Genomic DNA, 24,241 nt, shown 5'->3' with positions numbered 1-24,241 from the left:
ACACTGCGGATAGCAGCTTGCCGCCCGGCACGCGGGGTGCCCTGAAGCAGAGCACCCCGCACGCCAGACAGATATCGGCCAGCCCCACAAGCTTGGGGGACAGCAAGGAGGCGCAGCGCCACCATCCCGCTGTTCCTCGACCTGGTTCGGTTTCCCCGACCTGGTTTTTGGGGGGAAATAAAGGGAAATTTCTCCCCCCTTTATTTCCCCCCCAAAAAACTAGGTGTGTCCTATGGGACGGAGCGTCCTATGGGACGAAAAATACGGTATATGTACCCTTGCTATCTATGAACATCCTTCAATAATAACATTTAAACCAAAAAAGTAATAAAATTGTGCTGCTTCGGGGGCACTGTCAGAATCCTCCACAACTGGCACAGCTCCTGGCATGGCCATGGGTGGGTATTGCGACATAACATCCTTTCAATGGAATTCTAGGGAGTGAGACAGAGAATGGCGATTTTATAAAAAGCTAAATGGAGGAGCACACACACCTCTTGGCTATCTAGTGCTGGTAATTATTAAGATAAGCACAAAATTGCCCCATCCCCTCAAAAATGTCACTGAAGCTCTCCCCCTCCCACAAAGGACACAGGAAAACAACTGTCTCAATGGTGGTGATGCTCAGGCCACACAAAATATAGTGGTACCCTGGTACACAAACGGCTTGGCTCCCAACAAATCGGCTCCCAAATGCGTGCAAAACCGGAAGCAAGTGTTCCAGTTTGCAAACATTTTTCGGAAGCCGAACGTCCAACACGGTTTCCGCTTGAGTGCAGGAAGCTCCTGCAGCCAATCGGAAGCCGTGCCTTGGTTTTTGAATGGTTTTGGAAGTCAAACAGGCTCCCAGACTGGATTCAGTTTGAGAGCTAAGGTACCACAGTATACTTTTGCAGTCGTGAAGAGTTTTAAGAAATTTATAAGCAGCCGTAGCCTGACAGCAAAGCTTATTTTCAATTTCCGTACTTATTTTCAATGCCATTGCTCAGTCATGAAAAAACAGAAGAGCGCATCTGTGAGCATGCACAGAGCGTCCTGTAACCTCTGGAGTCAGATCACACTCGATTAAACAACAATCAATGGTTTTTAGCTGAACATGTGAACAAAACATTAGCCTTTTTGGGGGATAGGCAAGTTTGTGCTCTTCCAGGCTTGACCCATGTCAACCTGTTCAGACATGTGAGTCGTCACTGGAAGGGGATGAACATGCATGTCTGAAACAGCTTTGGGCATGATGAACACTTGTGGAGTAATGCGGCAGCAGGCTCAGATTACAACTCAACACCTCACATTGATGAGGAATGAAATAGGATTATCCGAAGTCCACACATGCCCCACTAGCCTTACACTGAGCCAGGATGCTTCCTTACACTGTGTCAGGCCAATGGTCCATCTAGCGCAATACTGTCTGCACAGACCGGCAGCAGCTCCTCAGGGTTTCAGACAGGAATCTTTCCTCAGCCCTCCCTGGAGATGCTGGGGCTTGAACCTGGGACCTTCTGCATGCAAAGCAGTTGCTCTGCCACTGAGCTACATCTTTCTGTGTTGCATGCCTTTCTCTGGACTGCCGCTCAGTGCTCTTCATGTCCTGCACCCCTCCCGCCTGTCCCGCAGCACGTGCGCCCAGCCATGCAATACCTGCGACCCGAGCGGCACGTACCAGCCCGTCTCTAAATTATCTCCAGGGGAGGCTGCTGTGGCTTTTACCCCTCTAAATAATGCATTTGCAGACCCTAATTAATGCGAGGAAAAGGATGATATACATTTCTCTGTTGCTTTAAGTTACATCTGGTTAGACACTTTGAGAGAGGAGCAGCCTCTAGCTAAAGGGCCAGATAAGCTAAAAATCAATACCGGCAACGGGCTCAGAATCCTTTAAATCAGAGCGGCCCCTTTCCAAACTCTCCCTCGAGCAAGAAGGAGAGGTGCAGGGGAAAGCTGCCAATTCATCAGCACCATTACTATGGAAATCCAAGCTTGGCTTGGAGGGGGAAAGGAGGCTCAAGGAGCTCACCTCTCCACTCACCTGCGAAGGCAGAAATAATCTCCGCTTTCAAAAGGCCTTGTCCACTTCCTCCAATGAAAACAGGAGCCATCACAAGCTGGGAGCACAGAGTGGTGGGCAGCGTCGCCGAGTGGGTGCTGCCACACTCAGCTTTGCTGACGGCTTTGAAAGAGGGCAGCCACTCTCCCACGAGGCTGTGAGGCAATGGTGGGTTATGGCTGGTGAGAAGGGTGGCAACTTGGGAGAGAGACCAATCTGATTCACAGGTCCCCTCAAAGGCACCACAGTGTTTGGGCCCAAGAGAACTTCCTGGGAGATTTCACCCTATGCAAATCAACCCCCCACAGGCCAACAAACCTCTCTGACTGGCCCAACGTGTTCAATCTCCTCTTTGAAGGTGCCAGTTATAAGCATGATGGGGAAAACCAATCCAAGTTAGAGCAGCATGGGATTTGAATCCTGATGCTTGACAATGGCTCCTTGAATGCTTACACGATGCCATTCCTCTTCCTTCCTGCCCATCATTCCTCAAGACCCACCTTTTCCATGAAGCTTGATTCAGCACAACCCCCCATCCCCATCCCTCCATGTACCCAATGGTCATTTAGCCAGCCTTCCCCAATGGGAGTTGAAGACAGTTTCAGTCCAAAACATCTGGAGGGTACAGGTAGTTGAAGGCTGAACAAAGCAACAATCATATATTCTTACCCCTGCTCACCCCTGCCTCCATTTCCCTTTCTCTGTTGCTTCCCATATCAAATTTCAGATTGCATGCTATCTTAAGTGCCATGCATGTGCAGTGCGCTCTCTCTCTCTCTCTCTCTCTCTCTCTCTCTCTCTGGACAGAACTTACAAGCCCTACAAGGGCTGCTTCAGCCACAGGTGTTGCTGGACTCCTCCAGATATTGCTGGACTCCAACTCCCATAAAAAGGTAAAGGTACCCCTGCCCGTACGGGCCAGTCTTGCCAGACTCTAGAGTTGTGCGCTCATCTCACTCTATAGGCCGGGAGCCAGCGCTGTCCGCAGACACTTGCGGGTCACGTGGCCAGCGTGACAAGCTGCATCTGGTGAGCCAGCACAGCACACGGAACACCGTTTAACTTCCCGCTGGTAAGCGGTCCCTATTTATCTACTTGCACCCGGGGGTGCTTTCGAACTGCTAGGTTGGCAGGCGCTGGGACCGAACGACGGGAGCGCACCCCGCCACGGGGATTCGAACCACCGACCATGCGATCGACAAGTCCTAGGCGCTGAGGTTTTACCCACAGCGCCACCTGCGTCCCCATAGTCCCTGCCTATTGGCCATGCTGGCAGCTGGGGGTGCTGGGAGCTGGAGGGCCACAGATCCACTGCTCCAACTTAAGATGACTACAATTTACCTCTACTGCCAGAGGCAGCATGCCTCTGAATACCTGTTGCTGGAAAACACAGGTGAAAAAAGCTCTGTTGCACTCAGGTCCTGTTTATGGGCTCCCCAATGGGGCACCCAGATGGCCACTGTGAGAACAGGATGCTAGACTAGATGGGCAATTGGCCTCTTCTTACGTCTCTAGAGAACAAAAGGTATTGTTTTTCACCCTCCCACTTCTCCGTGCGTTTGACTCTGCCAGGATTTCTAAAGCGGTAAATTAAATGCACCCAAGGTGTTTGACAGGTATTGTCATTTTGTCTGCTACGTTGAACCACAAGAGCAAAGACAGAGAGAGCATAAGGAGACCGTGGTAAACAAGAGTTGGCCAAGACCGCAGCAGCATGAGTGCCGGGGTGGGGGGCAGGCAGGAGAAGGAACGGGCTCTTGCCTTGAGGTTAGCAGCTCTGAGAGAAAAGCCAAGAGATCAGCAAACTGCTGGCAAGGAGCCAGCATTGCAGGACACACCTCTCTGCCTTATCTCTCAGACACAACGGTAGTTTGTGCATCTTGCAGAAAGTGTGCTACAACCACAGAAACCCTGCAGCCAGCAGCAGCAGATAAGGTACCTCAGGCAGCCTGTGAAACAAGCGCACTTGCAACTCCCTCAACAGCCGATCCGAACCAGAGCAATTCATGAAAGGAACAGAGTGGGGGGTGGGGGGTGGAGATGAATCAAGATAGGATCGCCAGTTCAGATTTCTGCCTCATTCCTCTGGCGTGAGGAGGGAGCTGCAATGGTGTGAACTCTTTGCTTGTGGGAAGCGGGATGAGGCCAGCGTGGCTGAGCAGAGCGCAATCTTTGATCACAAGAGAGGCCTGGCACCTTCCGCTCCTTCAGCTCCGCTGTACGGAACCACAATGGCCGCAGCTGAGCTACAACCTCTAAGAATTTATGTCAATTGAATAAACAAAGCCTACTAGACGGGACGCCAAGTCCTTTCACTTAAAAAAAATAAAAAATAGACCCAGTCCGCTAAGAGTATGGGTGAGCACCAACAACTTTGCAACCAGGAGAGACATTCCAGTTCAGACACATGGTCTTTGGCAGGTGGCCTCAGCTGGCACAACAAGAAACCAAATTTTAAACGAGCGAAATGTCACCCAACTCTCCATTTTTATCATTCACACACACTTCCAAGAAAAAGGAAAGGGGGAGGAGGAATTGAAACATTTTTTGAACTGCCCAAGAATTTAATCAGTTCTCTCCTCTTAATAGCCCTCTCTTTGCAAGCTTCAACTTTCACAATCCCCAATTAGCAGAAACCCTCCTTAAAAAGAAGAAAAAGTCAGGTTTGGTGTCGCTGCTTTTGTTTCTTTTTTTAACACACACATATCAAGCACTTCGTATTTATGTCATCAGTGGTTACCAGAAAGGTGAATCACGCGTCCTCCTTAGCACTCTCCTCTGATCCCCTGTGAATAACTACACAAAAGGAGGAGGTTAGGAAAGTACGCAAAACCATGGCCACTCGTACCGACACTACACGGCAACCTTGGCTGAGAATAAAGGTCAGCGCCATCTCACAAGTGGGGGTGGTGATGATGCGCCATAAAATCATTTTGGCAGGTATGCAAATTTTGTGCGTTAACTTTGGCAACAGAGGAACCAAAGATGTCCCAGAAAATTATCTCTTTCGGCCTCACCTCTGAGTGGTGTGTTCTTTGTTGCAACCGTTAAAGTCCTATTGCTTGAGCTCCTACTGATGTTGGTGCTTTAAGAGAATAGGGAGAATCTTCTGATTTTCTATTGCTCCAGCCTGCCTTGGAAGGTGAATGGATCCAGTTAATGCCTGCTTCCTTGCACAAGGAACAGTATGCTAATTAAGAGTGCAACATCCACTGCCCTAAAAGTAGTACCTGGTGTGTTAGAATGAACATCTTTGCAGTTTGAAGATAGAAAATTCATGTACGGGTCTATGTAAACAAGCAAGTTATTAAAAGGATGTTGCTGCAGCTGAACTCCAGTAAAAACGATGCCTTTCTGAGAGATGAATGAACCTATCTTCCCCTGGGCTTGTGTGCTTCCCCCCTCTGTATGAGGAGATCAGATGTGTAATTTATAAACATTTAAATAAATAAAACAAGCTTTTGCTTCTGAATTCAATAAAGAACATTTTAGCATTAATTCAAACCCTAAACCAATCTTGTTGAAACAAGCCAGCTTTGTAAACTACGGTTTGACAGTGGCTTGTTTCAAACACAGAATAGTTAAGATTGACCATAGTTTGTTGAGTTCAGATGGTGCGTTGAAAAGCAGATAAATTGTGAAGAGGGGCAGGCTCACTCACATCACCATCAACCATGGTTTGCATCAGGACATCTGAATGCAGTCATTTATTCTCTCTCCCCCTCTCTCATTGTCTTTCTGTCAAACACACACACACACACACACAGAGGGGCCTGAGGTTTTTTTGCATGATGAAAACTGCAAACAACAAAAGAACGGACTTTGTATTACTTTTTGTTTGCTTCCCGGCACAATAAACTCCTCAAGGAGATACCAGAGTTCTTTAAATAGCTGACCAAGTTCTGCAAACACTGGACAGCACAGCACCCAATTTAAACAGCTTCACCATTTGAGTTTTGCAAGACAGATAGCAGAAATTGATTGTGCAGCAGAGGTGGGGTGGGTCGTTTTCCAAGTTATTCAACTCAAAGTCTGAACACACACATACAAACTCCAAATAGCCTCCAACAATGTTAATTTATTAGGATCAAATTCCAAAAACATGCCATGCAGGAGCCATGAAGATAAATAAAGGTGTCATATATACTTGATCTCATATATATACACTTAATCTCATATATACAGGCTCATGTATACTTCTATACATTACACTTGCAGGAAGATAAATGCAGTAAAATAGTCTAGATGGGTTAAGTCCATCTTCATTTTCGGTATCCAAAATGAATTACCTTTTTCATACAATGCAGACGTACCCATATGTGTGTATGTATAGAGCCTTTTTTGCATGTAACATTAAACTATGGTTGAGTGTAATGTGCTAGGGGGCTTGGGGAATGGGATCTATTCAAATTCCTTTAAGAAGTGACCTGACCCACCAACCCAGAACTAAAATGTAGACCAGAAGCCAAGTTATCCATCAGACTTTGCACTTCCCAAACGTTCTGATGCCCTTCTCACAAGAATGCATTTCAAAATGTGGTTTTATATACTTAAATGCCAATTTATGTAATATATGCAGATCAATGTAGAAATGGGACATAATGGAACAGACCAATGTACAAGCACATGCTAAATTGGCACAGCATTGACCAGAATGAGACTCGTTCCTGCTATGCACTGGAGCTGAGAAAAATGTCAGGAACATGCTCTTCCAACATTACTCTGCTCCTCTGTTGCAGATGTGAAGAGAAATTAAGAACCTTTTGCTTCCACTTCTAAACTAACTAGAGGTTCCCCATTACATCCAAACTAAGGGGAACTTGAAGTATGATTTGTTTAAACAATCTAGGACTATGTCACAGTTTATGATCCTGGCTGGTTTTAAAAAAACCACAATAGTTTAAACCAGGGGTGGGTGGCCCTTGGTCCACAGAATGTTGCTAGAGTACAATGCCCATCATCTCTGACCATTGTCCATGTTGTCTGGAGCTGAAACGACAGCGATCTCAACAACATCTGGAGGGACTCAGGTTCAGCACCTCTGGTTTAAACTAACCAGGGTTTACCAGCTGCACCAGAAGAGGGGAGGAAGGAGGTGTTTGAACCCTGCACTCATGCAGGTGACACCAAGACTTGGAAGAGGAACCTGTGGCTCTCCATATGCTGTTGGACTCCAACTCCCAACTCCCAACAGCAGTCAGCATGGCCAATGGTCAGGGGTAGCGGGAGCTGCAGTCCAGAGGGCACCGTTTTCCATTACAGCCAAACTGAGCTGTTATGTATGTGTATAAGTGTGCACGCCACCTAATTTGCAGATAAAAATGCAGTTCTTTATTTCTCCCTGCTTGAAAGGTGAGAACCAATTTCCATCCATCCCACCACTCCTCAGATCTCTCTCTTAATCTGAAATCATTTCCCACTCGACAGTTCGCCTTCATATGTCTGTAAAAACCCAGCGTCTAAAGCGGGTAATCAGCTTCTCATACATAGCTAAGCAGACTGCAGGGTTATCAGTAAAACTGATATATAATCGGATAAGAACAGCAAACCTTTTGTACTAACATGGTCCAGGAATAACTACATCTCTCCTCTACTGCCCCACCCACCCCTCTCCCCACAGCCAGCACCATTGGCTACAAACCAGACAGCTCACTTTTATATTATGCACATAAGGTAGAATGTGCTAAATATCAGAGAATAGGACACTATCCATACTCCAACCAGCTTCAGTGGGAGAGAGTTGGGTCTCTCCCACTGAAGTCAATAAGGCTGAAAGGTGCTTAACTTGGGGGCTGAATCATGACTGCAGTTTTAAATGTGTGTTCCTTGGGGCAGGGGCCCATCATCTGAAAGACCCTGTAAGCAGCATGCATACAGATCATGCTACAAATAACACTGTTTGACACAACAGATTTGTTGGGTATCGAATGTAATATTATGGTGCTACTTAAATATGAGTGGAAGTTACTTGTGCAGGCTGCTGTTATTAATCGCCATTTATATCTTGTTCTACCTACTAGGTGCTAAAAGCCAAATCTGTGGGGTTATCCCCTTTTTAAGCCCACAAAAGACTGCTGTGTGCTGGGGTGGGGGTGGACAACACTTGCCCTGACCCGGGCACCAACAACCCATGTTATGCCCCTGCATCCACGTAGACAGTAATGTAGGGGGTTGGACGATGGCGCTTGGGGTCTTTTCCCACTGTACAATTCTATGATTCTAAGCTAGGTGGAACATTGGTCTGCTATGCTGTGAGGCAGCTTCACGGGATCCCTATATTGATAATGAGAGTATGCAGACGCTACTACAAGTCAAGGGAAGCTCCGTGAAGAATTAAGGCTATATAAAGCATTTAGCTGCCTAACACCAGGACAGGAGAGAGAAAAATTGCAGCAACAATGACACAATCCAGGTCTGGCCAGTATGAATGGAACAAGCTAATTTACACAGGAAGTAAGCACTTACCAGACCCTTCATCCCAACACACAAAAACCTTGGCCATATCTGGAAGCAATTACAGCCAGTTAACATGATCCGCCTGCCACTAAAATTAACTACAAACAGAAGGTTTTTTTGTTGTTTTTTTCACTCTGGTGATAGGCGATGCAGCAGCCCCCATGTTTGACTGATGGGAAATATTCAGTAATTACTCATTTTTAGAAGTCATTCCTTGAAACCAGCGAGGGGTGGGTGCAACGGTTGCTAATTATGAATGAAAAGGAGAATGTCGCTCATCTTGCTAGTTGCAAGGGAAGCAAAAGGCAGCTACTGCTCACAGCCCCGGGATAAGAAAATGAATCTGCTCCGCTCATGCAAAGAGAAAGGTGGTTACTCAGACTTCTTAGAAGTTTGGCGTCATTCTGACACTTGCAAGCTTCTCTGTGGGAACTCTGGGCAACTAGGGGAAAAACCTCTGTGCTAATATTTCCATGTTCCTCACTCATCCTCTCCAGACCTTGCAAACAAATTAGTGTTGCCTTTCACTCCGAAACAGATTTGTTTCCCAGTAAAAAGAAGAGGGGGGAGTCATCAACATTCAGTAAGGTTGAGCCAGCCTTGCAAAGAGAGGGTGGAAACAAACACCAAAACCAGATAGCTGATAACAAGATTGCACCACTGGGCATATTTCAATCCATTCAATGATAGCTCATTTCAATCTGCAGAATAGAACAAAGAACATGGTGAACCAGTTGCGTTGAACTGCCACATCAAGAGCATGAATGAACGAAATGCATGTGATGCTAGTCATTGGCTATGAAGCTATGATTTACGTTCCTGGTGGCTGGTTCATACAACCAACTCAGATACCAACAAGGTGTTCAACTAACCACAGATTGGACTCGTTTCAATCTGGGCTCACATGATTTGCACCCTCAATCTCAAGCTGATTTCATCAGAATATGGGGCACTTCAGAATGATGTTAACATGGCAAAAGGAAGAGACAATTTTTTTATAATAATAAATAAAGTACATTTTTTTAATCAATGCCTTCATTTGATTTAACAGATGTAAGAAATTTAGATATCAGAGCTGCAATCATTTGCAAAACAAAAAAGCCCTTCAGCCTTTAGTTCAGGCTGTGACAAGCCACAACTTTGCGGATTTCAGAAGTTCGACACACATGAAGAGGATGGTGGGGCTGGAGGAAGCAAATCAGGGTAAAGAGATGAATACTCAACCCTCACCATTCTCTTAACAATGAAGGTCACCTCTATTATACACTCAGGTGATCATCGATTTTAGGTTGAGAAAAAGGACAACCCCCTTTTTCTTTTTCTTTTTCTTTTTTTTTGCTGACACTCCCAAAATCGTGGAGGCGCTCTATCACCTGCAACTCCCTGTTCCTGAATCCCTTGGCTGAAAGAAGCATCAATCAGCAGCAGATGACGACAAAAGGTGACAGTTTGGGGTGAGTACAATGGTCTTTGGAGAGTGTCACCTTTGGGGTGGCAGTCATGGCATTATGGAATTCCCCCCGGCAATGCTTGCAGTTGCATAACCTGATTTGATTTTAGGAAGTTCAAGATCTCCCATTTGGAGAACCCTTTAAATGAACAACTTATTGTTTGATGGAGTTCAGCACAAATCTTGCTAGATGGTACCTCATTGGGGTTTCCTTTTATAAGGACAGGGGCATGCAGGAAATCATAATCCTTAAAGACTGAATCTTAAGAAATGCAAAAAAGAGGGGAGAATCAAATCAAATTCCTAAGATGGGAAGAGTGATATTATAAGGGAGATGTGTGTGTGTGTGTGTAGTCAAGGGAGGAGTCGCTTGCTAAATTAAGGTTTAAAATCCCCCCTTCTCTTTGAGCAGGATCTGCTACAAAGGGCAAAGAGCACTGTCCAATGAAGTGGCCTGAGCACATATTTCTCTAGGGGTCTTCCCACCTCCAGCGCACATTCCACGCATGGAAACAGTTAAGTCCCCCACAGGATAAATCAAAAAGTTCAAGGCTCCTACCCTCCACAATGCGCTCCCTCTTTCCCCAGTGACAAGAACCAGAGAGGGCTGAACTGGCCGCCAAACTTCCTGAGGAGGGGTCTCCTCGGCGCTCGCAGGTTACACGATCGGGGTCAGAGCCGTGGACCTTAACGGCAGCCTTCATTTCCTGAATGGGGGGTGAGTTCTCTTGGCCATAAAGCTAATAAGAACTTCCTCGCATGGCAAGCGCTGCCTGACAGAGCTACTTGTCAGCCAGCCCATAGTGGGAGAGTGCTGGTTTCCATTAGCGGGTTACAATGCCAGGTGCCACTAATAAGGTCCATCAGCGAGAAACACGAGACTGCTAACCTAGCCTACAAACTCTGGAAGTAATCATTGTCAAGAGGGTTTTTCTTTTCCCTAGGAGGGGGCGAGTGGACAGCAGAAGAGATTCCAAAAATTCAGGTTGCAAGGGATTCGGGAGTACATTAGCCAATGCGTCATTAAAACGACATTAAAATATGGGGGGAAAGGTTGCTACATCACCCCCAGGTATGAACCAATCTGTCAATTTCAGTTTCTCTCAGTTATCTGATCTTAAATTCAGGTCTCCACATTTCCACATCAGCTTGCCCATTTTTAAAAAAAGTCCTTGTGAAAATAAAACAGCATTTTACTAAAAAGAATTATCCTATTGTATGTGGTTTCACCTGATTTATACGTATTTTTTTCAAATTGACTTTTCACAATATAATGCATTTTCAACGGCATTTGCATTTTGAGCCACACTTCACTTTAATATATCCCTGTCTTTACACATTAGCTGGATGGATAACTGCACTGCAATATTTAGAGATGTCACAAATTTCAAAGGATGGCTTCGTTTCGGTTCATTGTTTTTTTTCTTTTCAAGAAACTAGGTAGCTTTGCTCCTAACTGCAAATTGGAATCAACTTTCTCCCTGCTGCCTAATCGCCAACACCAAAAGCAAAAGACATTGAGGAAAGGAAAGATTCTTCAAGGACACAGAACAGGGCTCCAAAATGCAGATGGTGCACTGAAAACCGCATTTATGTAACAATGTGGCTACAAAAAAGACATGCAGAGGCAAGTTGGCCATTGAAACAGCCATAAGCCTTGGCCATGTTGACCCAGCCAAAGTTGAGCGCTTTGTTAAAATGTTTATTCCGTGGGGGAGTTGTGCACATGCTTAATTCTCTCCCACTAAATCAATGGGATTTAAAGAGTGCTTAACTCTGGCAGGATCATGCCCTTTGGTTCTTGGAATGTGAGTAACGCCCTCATTAATATTGCTGTGTTTAAGTGTGTTTGAACTATACAGCCTCCCACCCCCCACTCAGCCCGCAATTAAAAGCTACAATCAATACCAACATTAGATTAAGCCTGAACTTTCCTGAACCTTGAAGAAAACCTCTTATTAAAATGAACATTTTAAAAAAATACAATTGTAAACTCACGATGTGGTCAATTGGTCAAAATCATAAGCACAGTTTAAGAAAGAGCAAGAGATTGAGCGACGTTGGCTTTCTTATTGAAAAGGTAGCTTAGCCGACCTGATAAAGTTATACTAGTGCAAAGAGTTTTGCAAGACTTTGGGGGAGGTCAAAATTTGAAGCTCTTGATAAATGAGGCATATGAGGGCTCCTTTGGGAGGAATAAATAAATAAATATCACAGGGCAAAAAAGTTGACCCAAAAGTAAGCATTGGGGCGGCTGTAAAGATCTTACACTGTAAACTTAAAAAGAAAAGAAAAACTTTTGCCAGTCACTTATGAAACTTCTCTCACCAGTAAAATTGCTCGCACCCACATCTTCTCACAAAACCTTAGAAAATGCATCATACGTGTTTCAACAAATTCAGTTAATTTTGATAATTTACCCACGATTCAGTCATTCGATGAAGTTAGCGCAAAATGCCAAAGTTACTATGAGCCTTTGGCACATTAAGTCCAATTAAATCTTCCAGAATTTTCAATTAATTCTATATATTTCTGGACCAGTTTCTCAGTTGGCTTTCTTTAGAGAATTTTTAAACAACAACATTTGCCAGTAAAAGATGAAAATGAGGATGTAACAGAGTCATTCATGATCTTGGCCATTCTTCAGATCTGCAAGTGAGTAGCTGAAGAGAGTGTGTCATCAGACTGGTTTGGGGTCACTTACTAATATTCGTTGATAAATGTCAATGTTTTCTGATAAATGGCGATAAAATTTGGTCATAGCCAAAGCTCATTAGACACTTGTGATTTATCAGTGAGTTTTCTGCCTTTTCCCACTGGTCTCTGAAAACACTGGGAGTTATTATTATTCATCATTTATAAATCATGTAAAGCTACCCAGATGCTGTACTAAAACATTTCTAACATTTACCATAGCAATGTAGGTTAAAATGAATGTTAGAAACGCAATGAACTGCTAACACTCTTGGGAGGAATTCCTTCAGGATCAATCTATTCGTGAGGAAGTTTAGGACACAAAAGACTACGGATACTTAATCAGTTATATACACTGTCTGGGTTGCAAAACTAAAAACTAAAAAACCAGTGATTACATATATGTGGGCATTTATCAGCCAAGCTATCAGAGGTTCAAAGTAAATTTAAAAGCTTTCCCTTGTGCCCTGGCTTTGCCTTAATCACACTGCACAAAATTCTTCAAAAATTAGCAGCACAAAAATCTGACTGGATTTGTGGGAAGTAGAATTCGTGACCATTTCATGGCTTTCAGTCAAATGCAGCCATTATTAATTTCTGCAGGATCATGTCCATCAGTTTAAAACACACCCCATTTACTAGAAAGCTTCATCTAGATATTTACCATCCAGTCCTAACAAACATGTATTTTTTTTCCTGAGAAAACCAACAAGACTATGTTAAGAGCATCATAAATAAATAATCTAGACAGCTACAGTTGTTGCCTCAATTACATCTAAAAGAGCACAGAACAGAAAGCCTTTTTAAAGCAAAAAAAAAAAAAAAAAGGCTTATTTAGACCGACACATTCTATGCCTTCTTATTCATAGTTTTCTGTTTTAAAAAATGGCAACTGGTAAAATTAAGTAAATACTAATTTAACACTGAGATTAGCTGTAGTGGAATATATATATATATATATATATATATATATATATTATTGATCAGGTCTGGCAACTCCCGGCTGCTTCAGCATTAGAAATCCCCTAGCTGCAACCTTTGCCAAGTTGCCAAACCCTGGCACTGTAGCAAACATAGATAAAAGCTTGTCCCCAGCACTCAAATAAAAGGAGAGATGCTCTTTAACAACAAAGAGAGAAAAAGATTGTGCTTAACGTACCGAGACAGGTTGCATGTCCCACCTCAACTCCAAAAGTAGAAGAAGGTGATTCATTATTTCCACCAACAAAGTGTCTGGAATTTCTCCAGTGCCCCTACCATTCGTCTCTGCTTAACCAAAACTACACCGAGAAATAAGCCACTGGGTGTTTCCATTTTACAGGTGGGAAAGCAGAGGTTGAGATGCAATGACTGGCCCAAATATACCCCAGGGCTTGGTGTCCTCCAGATGTTCTGGACTACAAACCTTTGCTGGGGGGGGGATGGAGTTGGCTAGCCCTGCCCCAGAGTGCATTCAAATGAGCCACCCAGAGTGGCTGGGGAAACCCAGCCAGATGGGCGGGGTATAAATAATAAAACTATTATTATTATTATTATTATTATTATTATTATTATTATTATTATTAACCATGTGGTATATCAGCCTCATTTCTCTGTCTCCTCACCTCACAAACACGCTCGACAAAGGGACTGGTTTTCTTTGGATGTTTCCTTATAAAAGGGTGAATGCAAACCCCTGTCTTTGAAGCAAGCTACAGAAATATAAAAGAAACACACATACTCAAAGGTCTTGTGCATTTGTGTTCCTTGTAGATTGCAGAGATGAGGGTCACTCCTAAATTCTGTGCAGTCCTTGGCACATCAAGGGTTAATGGTATGGCTCCATCTGCATTGAGTCCAGTGGGGCATTTAGTCCCAGGAAGGAAAGAATAGGTTTGCAGCCTAATGGAGGCAGTTGTGTGGCTCACTGTTCCCAACACTCTTTGCCTAGGGATCCTCCAGCAAGGGAACTGCTGGAACTGCCATTCAATGCTGTCAGAGAAGAACTCCTTCTCCCTAAAAGCAGGTGAATGGGCAAGTCTGTTTCTATGGCCTCCAATGGCAAGGGGGCAGAGAGGGTTGAATGCTCCCTGCACTAGCAGGTATGGGGGGAAACGAGGACAGAACCCTTCTCCTCATGCTAGATTTCCACATGCAGAGAATGTTAATGTTTAGGAAGAGCATTCCCTTCTGTGAGAACCTCACCTGCAAAGCCCAGAATCTGCTTCGCCTCCTTATTTGCTCTTTATGAGAGTTGGTCTAACACTGACAACCAACCGTTACTGGAGCATTCAACATGGGATTCTGGTTTGGGGCCAAGAAAAGGAACTGACCAACTGCTGCAATAATGCATCTGTATTTATTTATTTTAAGGGAGTTGGCCGGTCCAACCAGAATCCTAATGACACAAAAATTGTTACATCATCTCAGGTCATCTGGGCATCATCAATCCTGTGCAGGGTGCTGAGTGGTAGACTTCTTAAACTGATCTTCAAATGTGGAAGGATGAGTTGCCCATTCACTGGCGAGAAGCGATCTCACATTAGCCATACACTACACCTACATTGGCCACGGCTGACAATTTTTTTTAAAGACCCCGGAACAGAACTTGTGCACCCAGAGTTGCCCAAACGGACAGGGAAAAAGCACATCCTGTCAGAGCCTTGTGTGTACATTTGGACTACAGTAATTAAACTTGTTGGTTCATTAAAACACTTCAGAGCATCTCCAGGATTCTTGCTCTGAATCCTATTAGCGGACTGCCTTGTAATATGTTTGTTTGCACAAGAAATATGCCGAACTCTATACACTGAACTCAAGCCAAATGTTTGCACAGGGACTAAACCAAGGCATTCTCAGGCACCAGTTTCAGCTTTCTGCCACTACAGGCAAAACCAGAAAGGAAAAGCAGTACTGCGAGACCAAGAGACCAATTTGCTAGGCAGGCTTCTACCCAGAGACTAGGGAAAAAATGTCACAAGGAACCGATCCCCAAAGCAGCCATCAACCACAAAAGGGAAGAGGCTTTCTCCCCAAGTAACAGAGGTTTTCTAAGATTCGTTCCCCAAAGGTAAAACCAGACTCTCAAGGAACACAAAAGATCAGTTATGTTCAAGGACCAGAAACATGTATTCAGGAAAACTGGTACAGCTGGATTAAGTCACTGCAAAACTGAAATGGGGAATATTTTTAACCCAACATTTTAAAAAGAACTGCCCTACTGTCAAACTTGGTTCACACACTGATAATGGCATTTTGTTTATTTTTTTAAATTAGGTTAGTCTCTCAGCTTGGGCAACATAGTTTTTAAAACAAACCCAAAGCAAATGTATGAGTTACTTGGCAAAGATCATAATTGGTTTCCATGTGTTAACACCCCCTCTAAATAAATAAATCACTGATCTTCTTAATAGGTTACATTGCTTTTGTGAATTAATCTGTTAAAATAAGCTGTGAAAGTTTACAGCCAAAACTGATAGCATCCATTTTAAACTCCCCGCTTTCAGAGGAAGTGTCTTTTTCCCTTCCAAAAAGAGAGATTTGATCCAGAAACCAACCCCGAGGTTGTAGCAAACAGAGTGTAAATTTCTGTTTGTTTTGATTTATTTTAAAAAATGTATACTTGGCTTTCCCAGAAGTGATTTTCAAAGCAGCTTACAATAACCAAACATTTTTTTTAAAAAAGTCACATATCAATTACAAAATGGCTCAACGCCCAAAATAATTATCGTTCAAACATCGCAAGTGCACCATGAGGTCAGAAATAAAGCTTGCAAAGAGATAGTGGTGGGAGGGACTTTTTGGGAGGAGGGGGAATAAAAGGAAGCAAATCATTAACTGCTCCAAACTTTAATTCATAAAAAAGGGATGAGATGGAAGCAACAAGACGACTGATGTTGGCATAGCTAACTATGCAGACTGGAACGGAGCCATATCGGTTAGTAACTGAGAACGCATGTCTAAGCTGGGGTATGTCCCTTTGAGTTTGATGGTACTTACTCCCAGGTAAGTGGGCACAGAGTTTCAACCAGAAGGAGTCATGTCCTTCCAAGCAAATGGGCAGGAGTTCATTTATTTCCCCAGGAACCCTGACATATACATCACAACCCACCCTCAAATAGAGCTGGGTGATATATTGTCCAAAACCAGTTTGAAGTCCATATTATATCAGTTTCATAAATGTTGACCTGGCAATATATCACAAATCATGATATGTGCGTGTGTGTGTTATGCAAAAATCACAATGTGGGAAAACTGTGAAGCCAGCCAATGCCTCTACATAGTTCCATCTTTATTTCAGTCACTGTGATACGTCAGTATATTGCGATGTTTAGCTGGTGATATGATGCTGAAAACCAGATATCGCCCAGCCCTACAGTGTTTGCCTCTACGCAGTTCCATCCTTATTTCAGACATTGTGATATATCAGTATATTGTGATGTTTAGCTGTAATATATCACAATATTGAAAAGCAGGTGTCGCCCAGCCCTACACTCAAAGCATCAGCCCCTCCAAAACTTTAGCTATTAAAATGTTTCTAAAATGGACAACATGTCAGAAAGTGCCAACCAGCCTGGATAGAAACAGCTCCTCTTTCTGCTATATCTCAAAACCACTAGTGCAACTCTAGCTATATAATCTAGTGAGGAGGACGCTGGATTTTCTACAGGCCTACCATCCCTCTCTCTTCTCCTGGCACCCACTTGGCCATCATCTTGAATCTCTTCGCCCCACCTCCCCATTTATTCTACTCCTGGTAGCATGAGGTTAATGTGAAACCCTACATCATGCTTCTAACTTTCACAAAAACAAAACAAAAAAATTAGCAGGCCTATTGAAAGGAAACTCAGTTTTACTGGCTGCAGTCAAGGAAGCGAGGAACAAGGTCGCATAAAGAACAGACTCCGGAGGCAAGGTTTGACTGCCGAGCTCGAGAGGGAAACCAAAAGGACGTACCTGTGTTGCTCTACTGTCTCGTTGTCTGGAAGCTCTGCCCCGCAGACGCTGCACTGTTCGCCAATGGCTCGGTTCTCAGTTTTTATACCCACAGCCAGTTCCCCGAGCTTGCTGAACAGCTCTCTCTGGATGAAGCCTTGTGGGAGGAGCCCCCCGTAGGCACTAAAGTCCATAGACACCGCAAGAGCCGGCTGAACGTGCAGAGCGGGTGCCATGGAGGACGGGATGCTCAGCATGGAGTCGCCTTTGTGATTGGGTAGCACGGGGTAGATGCCCATCGTCTTGTCGCCATGGGAAACCATGAGATCTGGCCCAGCCGGCGGGCCTTGGACCGCCTCCGAGGACTGGTCAGCATTCTCGTCACGGGGGTAGTGAAGTTCACGGGCACTTGTGATGACGCTGCTGCGCGTGGGGGTGCCGGGCCCTTGCTTGCTCTTGTCCTCGCCTTTGTCCCCCACGGAAGCGCTCAAGTCGGCCGTCCGCGGGCTCTCGTGGCTGGAGGCCTCCTCCACCTGCATCGCTTCCGTCTTCACCTCGGACAGGTTTGGGTGGCGGCCGCCGGCAGAGTGCAAGTCTTCGGGGCCACTGTGCTGCAGCGCCCCTTGCAGCAAGGACTGGCCGATGGACATGAGGCTGTCGACGGCGGCCTTGGTGGGGCTCATGGCCGAGAGTCCAAAGGAGGTCGAGACCGAGGGGCTCTGCTCCACCATCAGGCTCTGGCTGGCCAGGCTGGAGTAGCCACTCTCTTCACTGGAATGCTTGGAGATGAGTATGTTTTTAATGTACTTTGACTTCCGGTCTTCTTCCTCTTCGGTGCTGCCGTCAGCCATGTTGACCTCGGCGTCGTTGTCTTCCGATGCTTGAATGGTCTCCAGGATCTTCAAGCACTGCTCCTCCAGGTACTCAATCTCCAGGATCTCAGCAGCGTAAAGAAGGTCATCCAGGTCTTCGACTTTAGCCTGCAAGGTTGCCGTGTAGGCATACTCCAGGATCTGCTGGAATGTCTTTGGCGAGAGGAAGTCCAAGGTGTAATGCTGACTGTTGCGGTGGAAGAGGATCTCGAACATTTTGCTGGTGCAAGCCAGCACTGTCCGGTGGGCGTGGAACTCTTGGCTGTCCACCAAGATCACCACATCGCACAAGGTCCCAGCCAAGCGCATCTGGTTGGCTTTCTGCAGGAGGCCGGTGGCGTGGCTGGGGTTCTGGAGCTGTATCATACCCATCTTAGTCAAATCCATAACACTCCCGGGGTCTAGGCATTAGGGAGTCTTTCCACTGCAGGATCCAGAGCTGTCATAAAGGAAGGGAAATGGAGGGAGGGAGAGAAGAGAGAGAGAAATTGAGGAAAGGCGGTGGGAATGTGGCACACAGTGTGATGAGATCAAACTGAGAACCCCAGGAAGTCAAGTAGAGAGCTCATCCCCTGCCAAAAAGAAGAAGAAGACAACTAGACACCAAAGGTGAAAGGGGCCCTGTGTCTCTGCATCCTATGGGTGAATTGGAGAGAGGAAGGAAAGGGTGGGATTGTGGGTGGGGAAACACTCCTATTTGCTCTGCTTTGCTTTCCCCTCCATCCAACAAGCCACTTTTGGACAGAGACAACTGAAGGCTTGGGGTGCGTGGAAAGCAAAGTTAACCCTGGGCACACAGCTAAATCGGTAGAGGGACGGTGACGGGAGGCACAATATCTTGAGAGCAAACTAACCCATGATTTCTACCCCAGTAGCCTTTCCCAAAGAATTCCCCAGCCTACAACTTGAAAAGATAGAGGGTGGGGGAGGACATCCTCCCTTCCTTTCTCCTCCTTGCCTTCAGCTGTGGCCCTGGGCAGAATCACCTCTTCCACAACCCCACAGAGCCTTTTCCAGGACAAAAGTGCAGCCAGGGGGAATGGCTGGGATCCTGGCCAGCAGCTTTTCTCTCCTTTGTTCCTGGGAGGAGTGGGGGGAGTTCCATGGGGCCGAGAGGAGTGAGAGCCCATACAGAGGTTACTCCAGCAAGTGCTGGGGAGCCTAAATTCTACTATCCATATGAGACTCTCTCGCCTCCCCCCCACTTCCCCAAACCCAAGCCCGCTCTCCTCCAAAGCAGACCAGGATGATACCCAGCCAGCCAACAGACAAATAGTCCATTATGAATAGCATCTTCTTTAGACTACATTATTAGAGCGAATATACAAACTGCCTAACATCCCTTTCTCCTGCCCGGGCTCTCACAAACACATCAGTTTCTAAGCGTGCACACACACACAAGCACACACTGCAAAAGCAGATTTGGCATTAAAAGGTTAACCCGAACTACTTGGAGGTGGGTAGGGATAGGGTTGCAATGACTAAAAAGGGTTTTGCCCCCGCCCGCCCCCTGCACGCTTATAGGCAACGACACCCCTTTGCCACAACTTTCTAGAATCAATGCAGCAGTAGCTGCACTTGATATAACAACACGCAACACTTTCCTCTACTGGAAGGCTCTGAGGGTCCCGGTTTCTAGGGCTGCCTCTCTTGACTCCCACCATAAGTCTCCGGGAGAGTGAGGGGTTGATTTCCCCCCACCCACAAACACCCACAGGTAGCTCTTTAGCTTTTAATGCCCCGAACCACGAAGCAATGGGCTCCTAACTCTCACCCGGTTCCAGCATCCTCAGAGCCTCCGCACGGCAAACAGAGTGCAGAACTAAAAAAGAGGGTGTCGCCCTAGAATAATTCAACCCCAGGAAACAGGAGCTGGGGAAAACTCGGGACTCGGTCCCCAAGTCCCGGTCAGGTCTCACTCGCTTCCCACCGACCAGGCTCGGTACCTGAAACCTAGTACTTTTCCCCATCCGCATCAGCGCTAGAATGGATCGCTCCGCATCTGAGCTTCTAAGCGGAGCTTTCGGTTCACAATTGATCCAGGGTGAAGATTGGAGAGTAATCTTATTTGTTTAATTTTTTGTGTGGGGTGCGCGTATTTTTATGACTTTGCGGGAGAGGGCACTTTGTGGCGCAAGTCTGAAATGTGCCATCAAGGGAGAAGCGAGAAGGCGCGTTTACTGGCAAGGAGATATTCATGAGGTCCAGAAGCCGCGATTTAACCCAGCAGAGGAAAGAAAGCCAGGCGAAATCCCCTCGTATTTTGCAACTAAAGCAGGAGGAGGGGAAAGAAAACACTCTATCTATATATATTTAATATGAGTAAGGGGGGAAACGCTTTTTTAAAAAGACGTCTTCTTTGCGCTTCTCTTCAACACCCCCCCCCCCAAAGCAACCCAATTCATAATACAGTTAAGCCGGGAGAGTGTACATTGATTTTTCAGAACTGAGATCGAGGAGATATATACTGCCCAAGCAAGCACTTGAATTGGGCTTGGAGGGAGTGAATCCGCGGGTGTCCATCAAATTGGAAGCCAAAACTCCTTTGGGGCCCGAGGCAAAAAAAGTCCGAAAATAAATCCGAGGTCTGTATTGTTTTAGCCTCGTTGTTCGCTGGCGCCCTTTGCGCCGGTTGCGGCGCGCAGGCGGAGGCCCCCAATCCCCACACCACGAACACATTTAAAAACAAGGTGCAATTCTGATGTTGGGGTAACTGACCTGTTCGTCTGTGCACCTTCCCCAAATAATTCGCTTTGAGCAACCTCCAACTATTTTGACCAACAGTTGCTTCCGATGGCCCTGCATATGACCGCTCCCAAAATACGCGTGCTCGAGCAGAGCCCTGTTCCGCCAGGCACGAGGATGAGGAACCCAGGGCTCACATACCCCGGCCGGCGCACGCCCTCGGCAGCCAACACGCGCAACTGCCGGCGCTCACCGCGCACCCCGACCTTTGCACCATCCCCCAAAATGGCAAGGTTGGAGCAAAGTGCAACCGCCCCGCTTCCCCCCGAAGAAGAGCAAGTTGGTATCCCCCCACTTCAACAGGAAACCCCAAATATTCTACTCTCTTGCACGGGATGCTGTTCCCTTTGCAACTGCGTAGGAGCGCACAGCCCACAATCTCCTTGTGCTTTCTAACATCAAATGATTATTTTATTGACATAAGGGATTTCGTTGCTTTTTTAAAATCCTTTTCCCCTTCCTTCTCGGCCTTTTAAAAATAATTTCTTGTATATCTATTGTCCCCGGGCGCGCAAATGCTGCTTCTTCGCGTGCCGTAGTCCAGCCAGGCTCACACGCTCCACGACTTCGACCACTGTCCTGCGCTCGCACGCCACTCCGCTCCCCAAGAAAAAGAACAAATGCCCCGAAAAACTTGCCGCGCGCTCCCCAGGTGCCCTGCAAAGTGTCCCGAACTGACAACCCTCCCCCCTATGTTCCCCTCTCCAAAGAATGGGAGGGAAGGAGGAAGAAGAAGAAAAACGCCATCAACCACCACAACAAAAAAAGACCCTTCCTTGGGGCACTTTTTCTCTCCCCCACTCCAAGTTTTGCGCAGGAGCCCTCGGGGGCCGTCGCTTGCCCCGTGCGTAATTGCGCACGCCAGCCCAAGCAGCAAGTTTTTGGCTCGGTCCCGCTCGCGGAGACTTACCGGGCTCTGCACCGCGGAACTCTTGCGGGCTGCTAAAGAAGCAGCGGCGGCGGAGGCGGAAGGAGGAGGCGGCAGTGGCGGAGGAGCGGCGGCGGCCGGAGGAACAGCATCGCCGGCGCGTCAGGCGAGTTCGCAGCGCCCGCTCTCAGGCTCTCTAGCTGCGCTCGGCGGCGCGGCTAGCAAATCACCAGCGGCTGCCTGACGTTGCCACGGCTGGCGAGGCGCGTCGGGGCCGCCCCCTGCTCTCCTCCCCTGCGAAGCCCCAGCCAGGCACCATCTTGACTGCTGGCACCGACGGCTCCTGCCCACAAGCGGCCGCGCGCGGCGCAGCGCCCGGACCCGGCCTAGCCACGGCCAGCCAGCACACGGAGCCGGACGCCGGGGCCGCACGACCAAGTCGGGGATGGCCTGACCCCTAGCTGCCAAAGACGCCTCTGCTGCTCTGGTTGCAGCTGGGCTATTGGCTACGCGCGAGGCCAAGAGTCCGGCGCTCAAGAGTTGCGCCCGCGTCACGCGAGAAAATTCAACAGGGAGCAAGGGAGGGGAGGGGACCCCTGTTGAATTTCGACCTGCTCGATGGCTCTTGGAGGCGCGGGAGGGGAGGGGCTGCTGCTGCCAAGGAGGGCAACGGGGCTTACTTACACCTCGAGGGGCTGCCTAAGCGCTAGTCTGCCTGCACCATATGCGGACCTCGCGTGCAAAAGAACCCCTTGACTGACGACGGCGCGGTGGACTGCCGGGACGTAGTGGAAGAAGCCGCCCCGATCTACAATTGGACAGCGCCGCCTTGGGAATGGAGAGGCGCCGATGCTTCAGCAGTGGAATTGGATGCCTGGCCTGCATTCTGATGGAAATATTCCCTAAAGCGAGGGTGCACTACAGGGGCGCTCTGCATGTGCCCAGATGCACTCTTTTTTAGCCCACTTACCAGTTCCTTCCCGAGGATTTCTTTTCAGTCCCTTGCGTCAAATGAATCTTGATGTTACAGATACTACCCAATCGCTCGTGCGCTTAACCCCCTTTCCATCACCACACACACACACACACACACACACACAGAGAGAGAGAGAGAGAGAGAGAGAGAGAGAGAGTCCGCAACTCAGGACCCAGACAAGGTTCACCACCAACCGACGCACCCGCTTCCTGAAGCGCTCCTAGGGACTCCGGATTGGGATTCGACCCGTGGAAACGCCGTGCGCAAGGGGACGGCAGAGAAGCGGTCCACATGATGCGGGGGAGGGCTAGTAGGATTAAAATCAGCCCCCTCCCTTCCCACAACATGCCCAGCTCCCTTTGATCCAGTCCATCTGTGACCAGATGTTTTCGGGGCAGTAACTAAGGGAACAGAACCGTTTCAAGTACAGTATTACACAGCGCGGACCTGTTGTAACTCGCCGCAGTTTCTTCGGGGTGGGTTGGTGGGTGGAATTCCGGATTGAGAACCCGATGCGCTCAGAGGGGCAGCCCCAGAAAGTTGCGCTGGGTTTACTGGAAAGTCCGATCCGGAAAATACGCGCGGGACACGCGCGCGCGCGCCATAGGGGCTCTCGAGGACTGCTGCTGCTGCTGGACAGCGCTCTCCCTCTGCCCGGATCAAATATGGAGGCGGCGGCAGCAGACGCCTACGGGAGGGGCGGAGGGGGGAGGGATCAAAGCCCCCCTCCTTTCTCTCTCCACTCCGCCTCCCTGCTGCTACCTGCTGCTGCTCAAACTCGCGAGCCCCAGCTGGACGCCCCCGTCCGCACCGCAACACACACGCCCCAGGTTAAAACAAGAAAACGCGTGCGCTTCGCCACCACGCATCCAAAATTAAGACAAAGACTCTCCGTCCCCGCACCCATCCAGTGTTCTGCCGTCTGCGAGGCATGCAGGGGATCCTTCGCTCCTCGCCCCCCCCCCGCCAGTCCTCGTCGTCTCCCCGCTACACACGGACTACAGTGGTACCTCAGGTTAAGTACTTAATTCGTTCCGGAGGTTCGTTCTTAACCTGAAACTGTTCTTAACCTGAAGCACCACTTTAGCTAATGGGGCCTCCCACTGCCACCGCGCGATTTCTGTTCTCATCCCGAAGCAAAGTTCTTAACCCGAGGTACCATTTCTGGGTTAGCGGAGTCTGTAACCTGAAGCGTCTGTAACTTGAAGCGTCTGTAACCCGA

The 24,241-nt window shown here is 47.4% G+C and overlaps 1 protein-coding gene across 3 annotated transcripts in view; it reads right to left on the bottom strand.

Moving 5' to 3' along the window:
* Positions 1 to 23,656, bottom strand: part of ZBTB16 (zinc finger and BTB domain containing 16) — a 196,809-nt gene extending 173,153 nt beyond the window's left edge. The window contains exons 1-2 of one of the 3 annotated variants that reach the window (XM_081172555.1): positions 23,467 to 23,656; positions 17,580 to 18,869 (exon numbers count right to left, since the gene is read on the bottom strand). In XM_081172555.1, the coding sequence (XP_081028681.1) occupies positions 17,580 to 18,817 (1,238 nt within the window). In that variant the 5' untranslated portion in view covers positions 18,818 to 18,869; positions 23,467 to 23,656. Of the gene's footprint in view, positions 1 to 17,579; positions 18,870 to 22,085; positions 22,278 to 23,013; positions 23,359 to 23,466 lie in introns of those variants that run through there. The other 2 variants (XM_081172556.1, XM_081172554.1) reach the window with 2 other exon arrangements.
* Between the last annotated feature and the right edge of the window lie 585 nt (positions 23,657 to 24,241).

The sequence above is a fragment of the Podarcis bocagei genome (assembly GCF_964188305.1).
Source record: "Podarcis bocagei genome assembly, chromosome: 15".
NCBI classification, from domain to species: domain Eukaryota; kingdom Metazoa; phylum Chordata; class Lepidosauria; order Squamata; family Lacertidae; genus Podarcis; species Podarcis bocagei.
The sequence above is the reverse complement of the archived record's forward strand: the minus strand, read 5'-3'. Positions and strand labels throughout refer to the sequence as shown.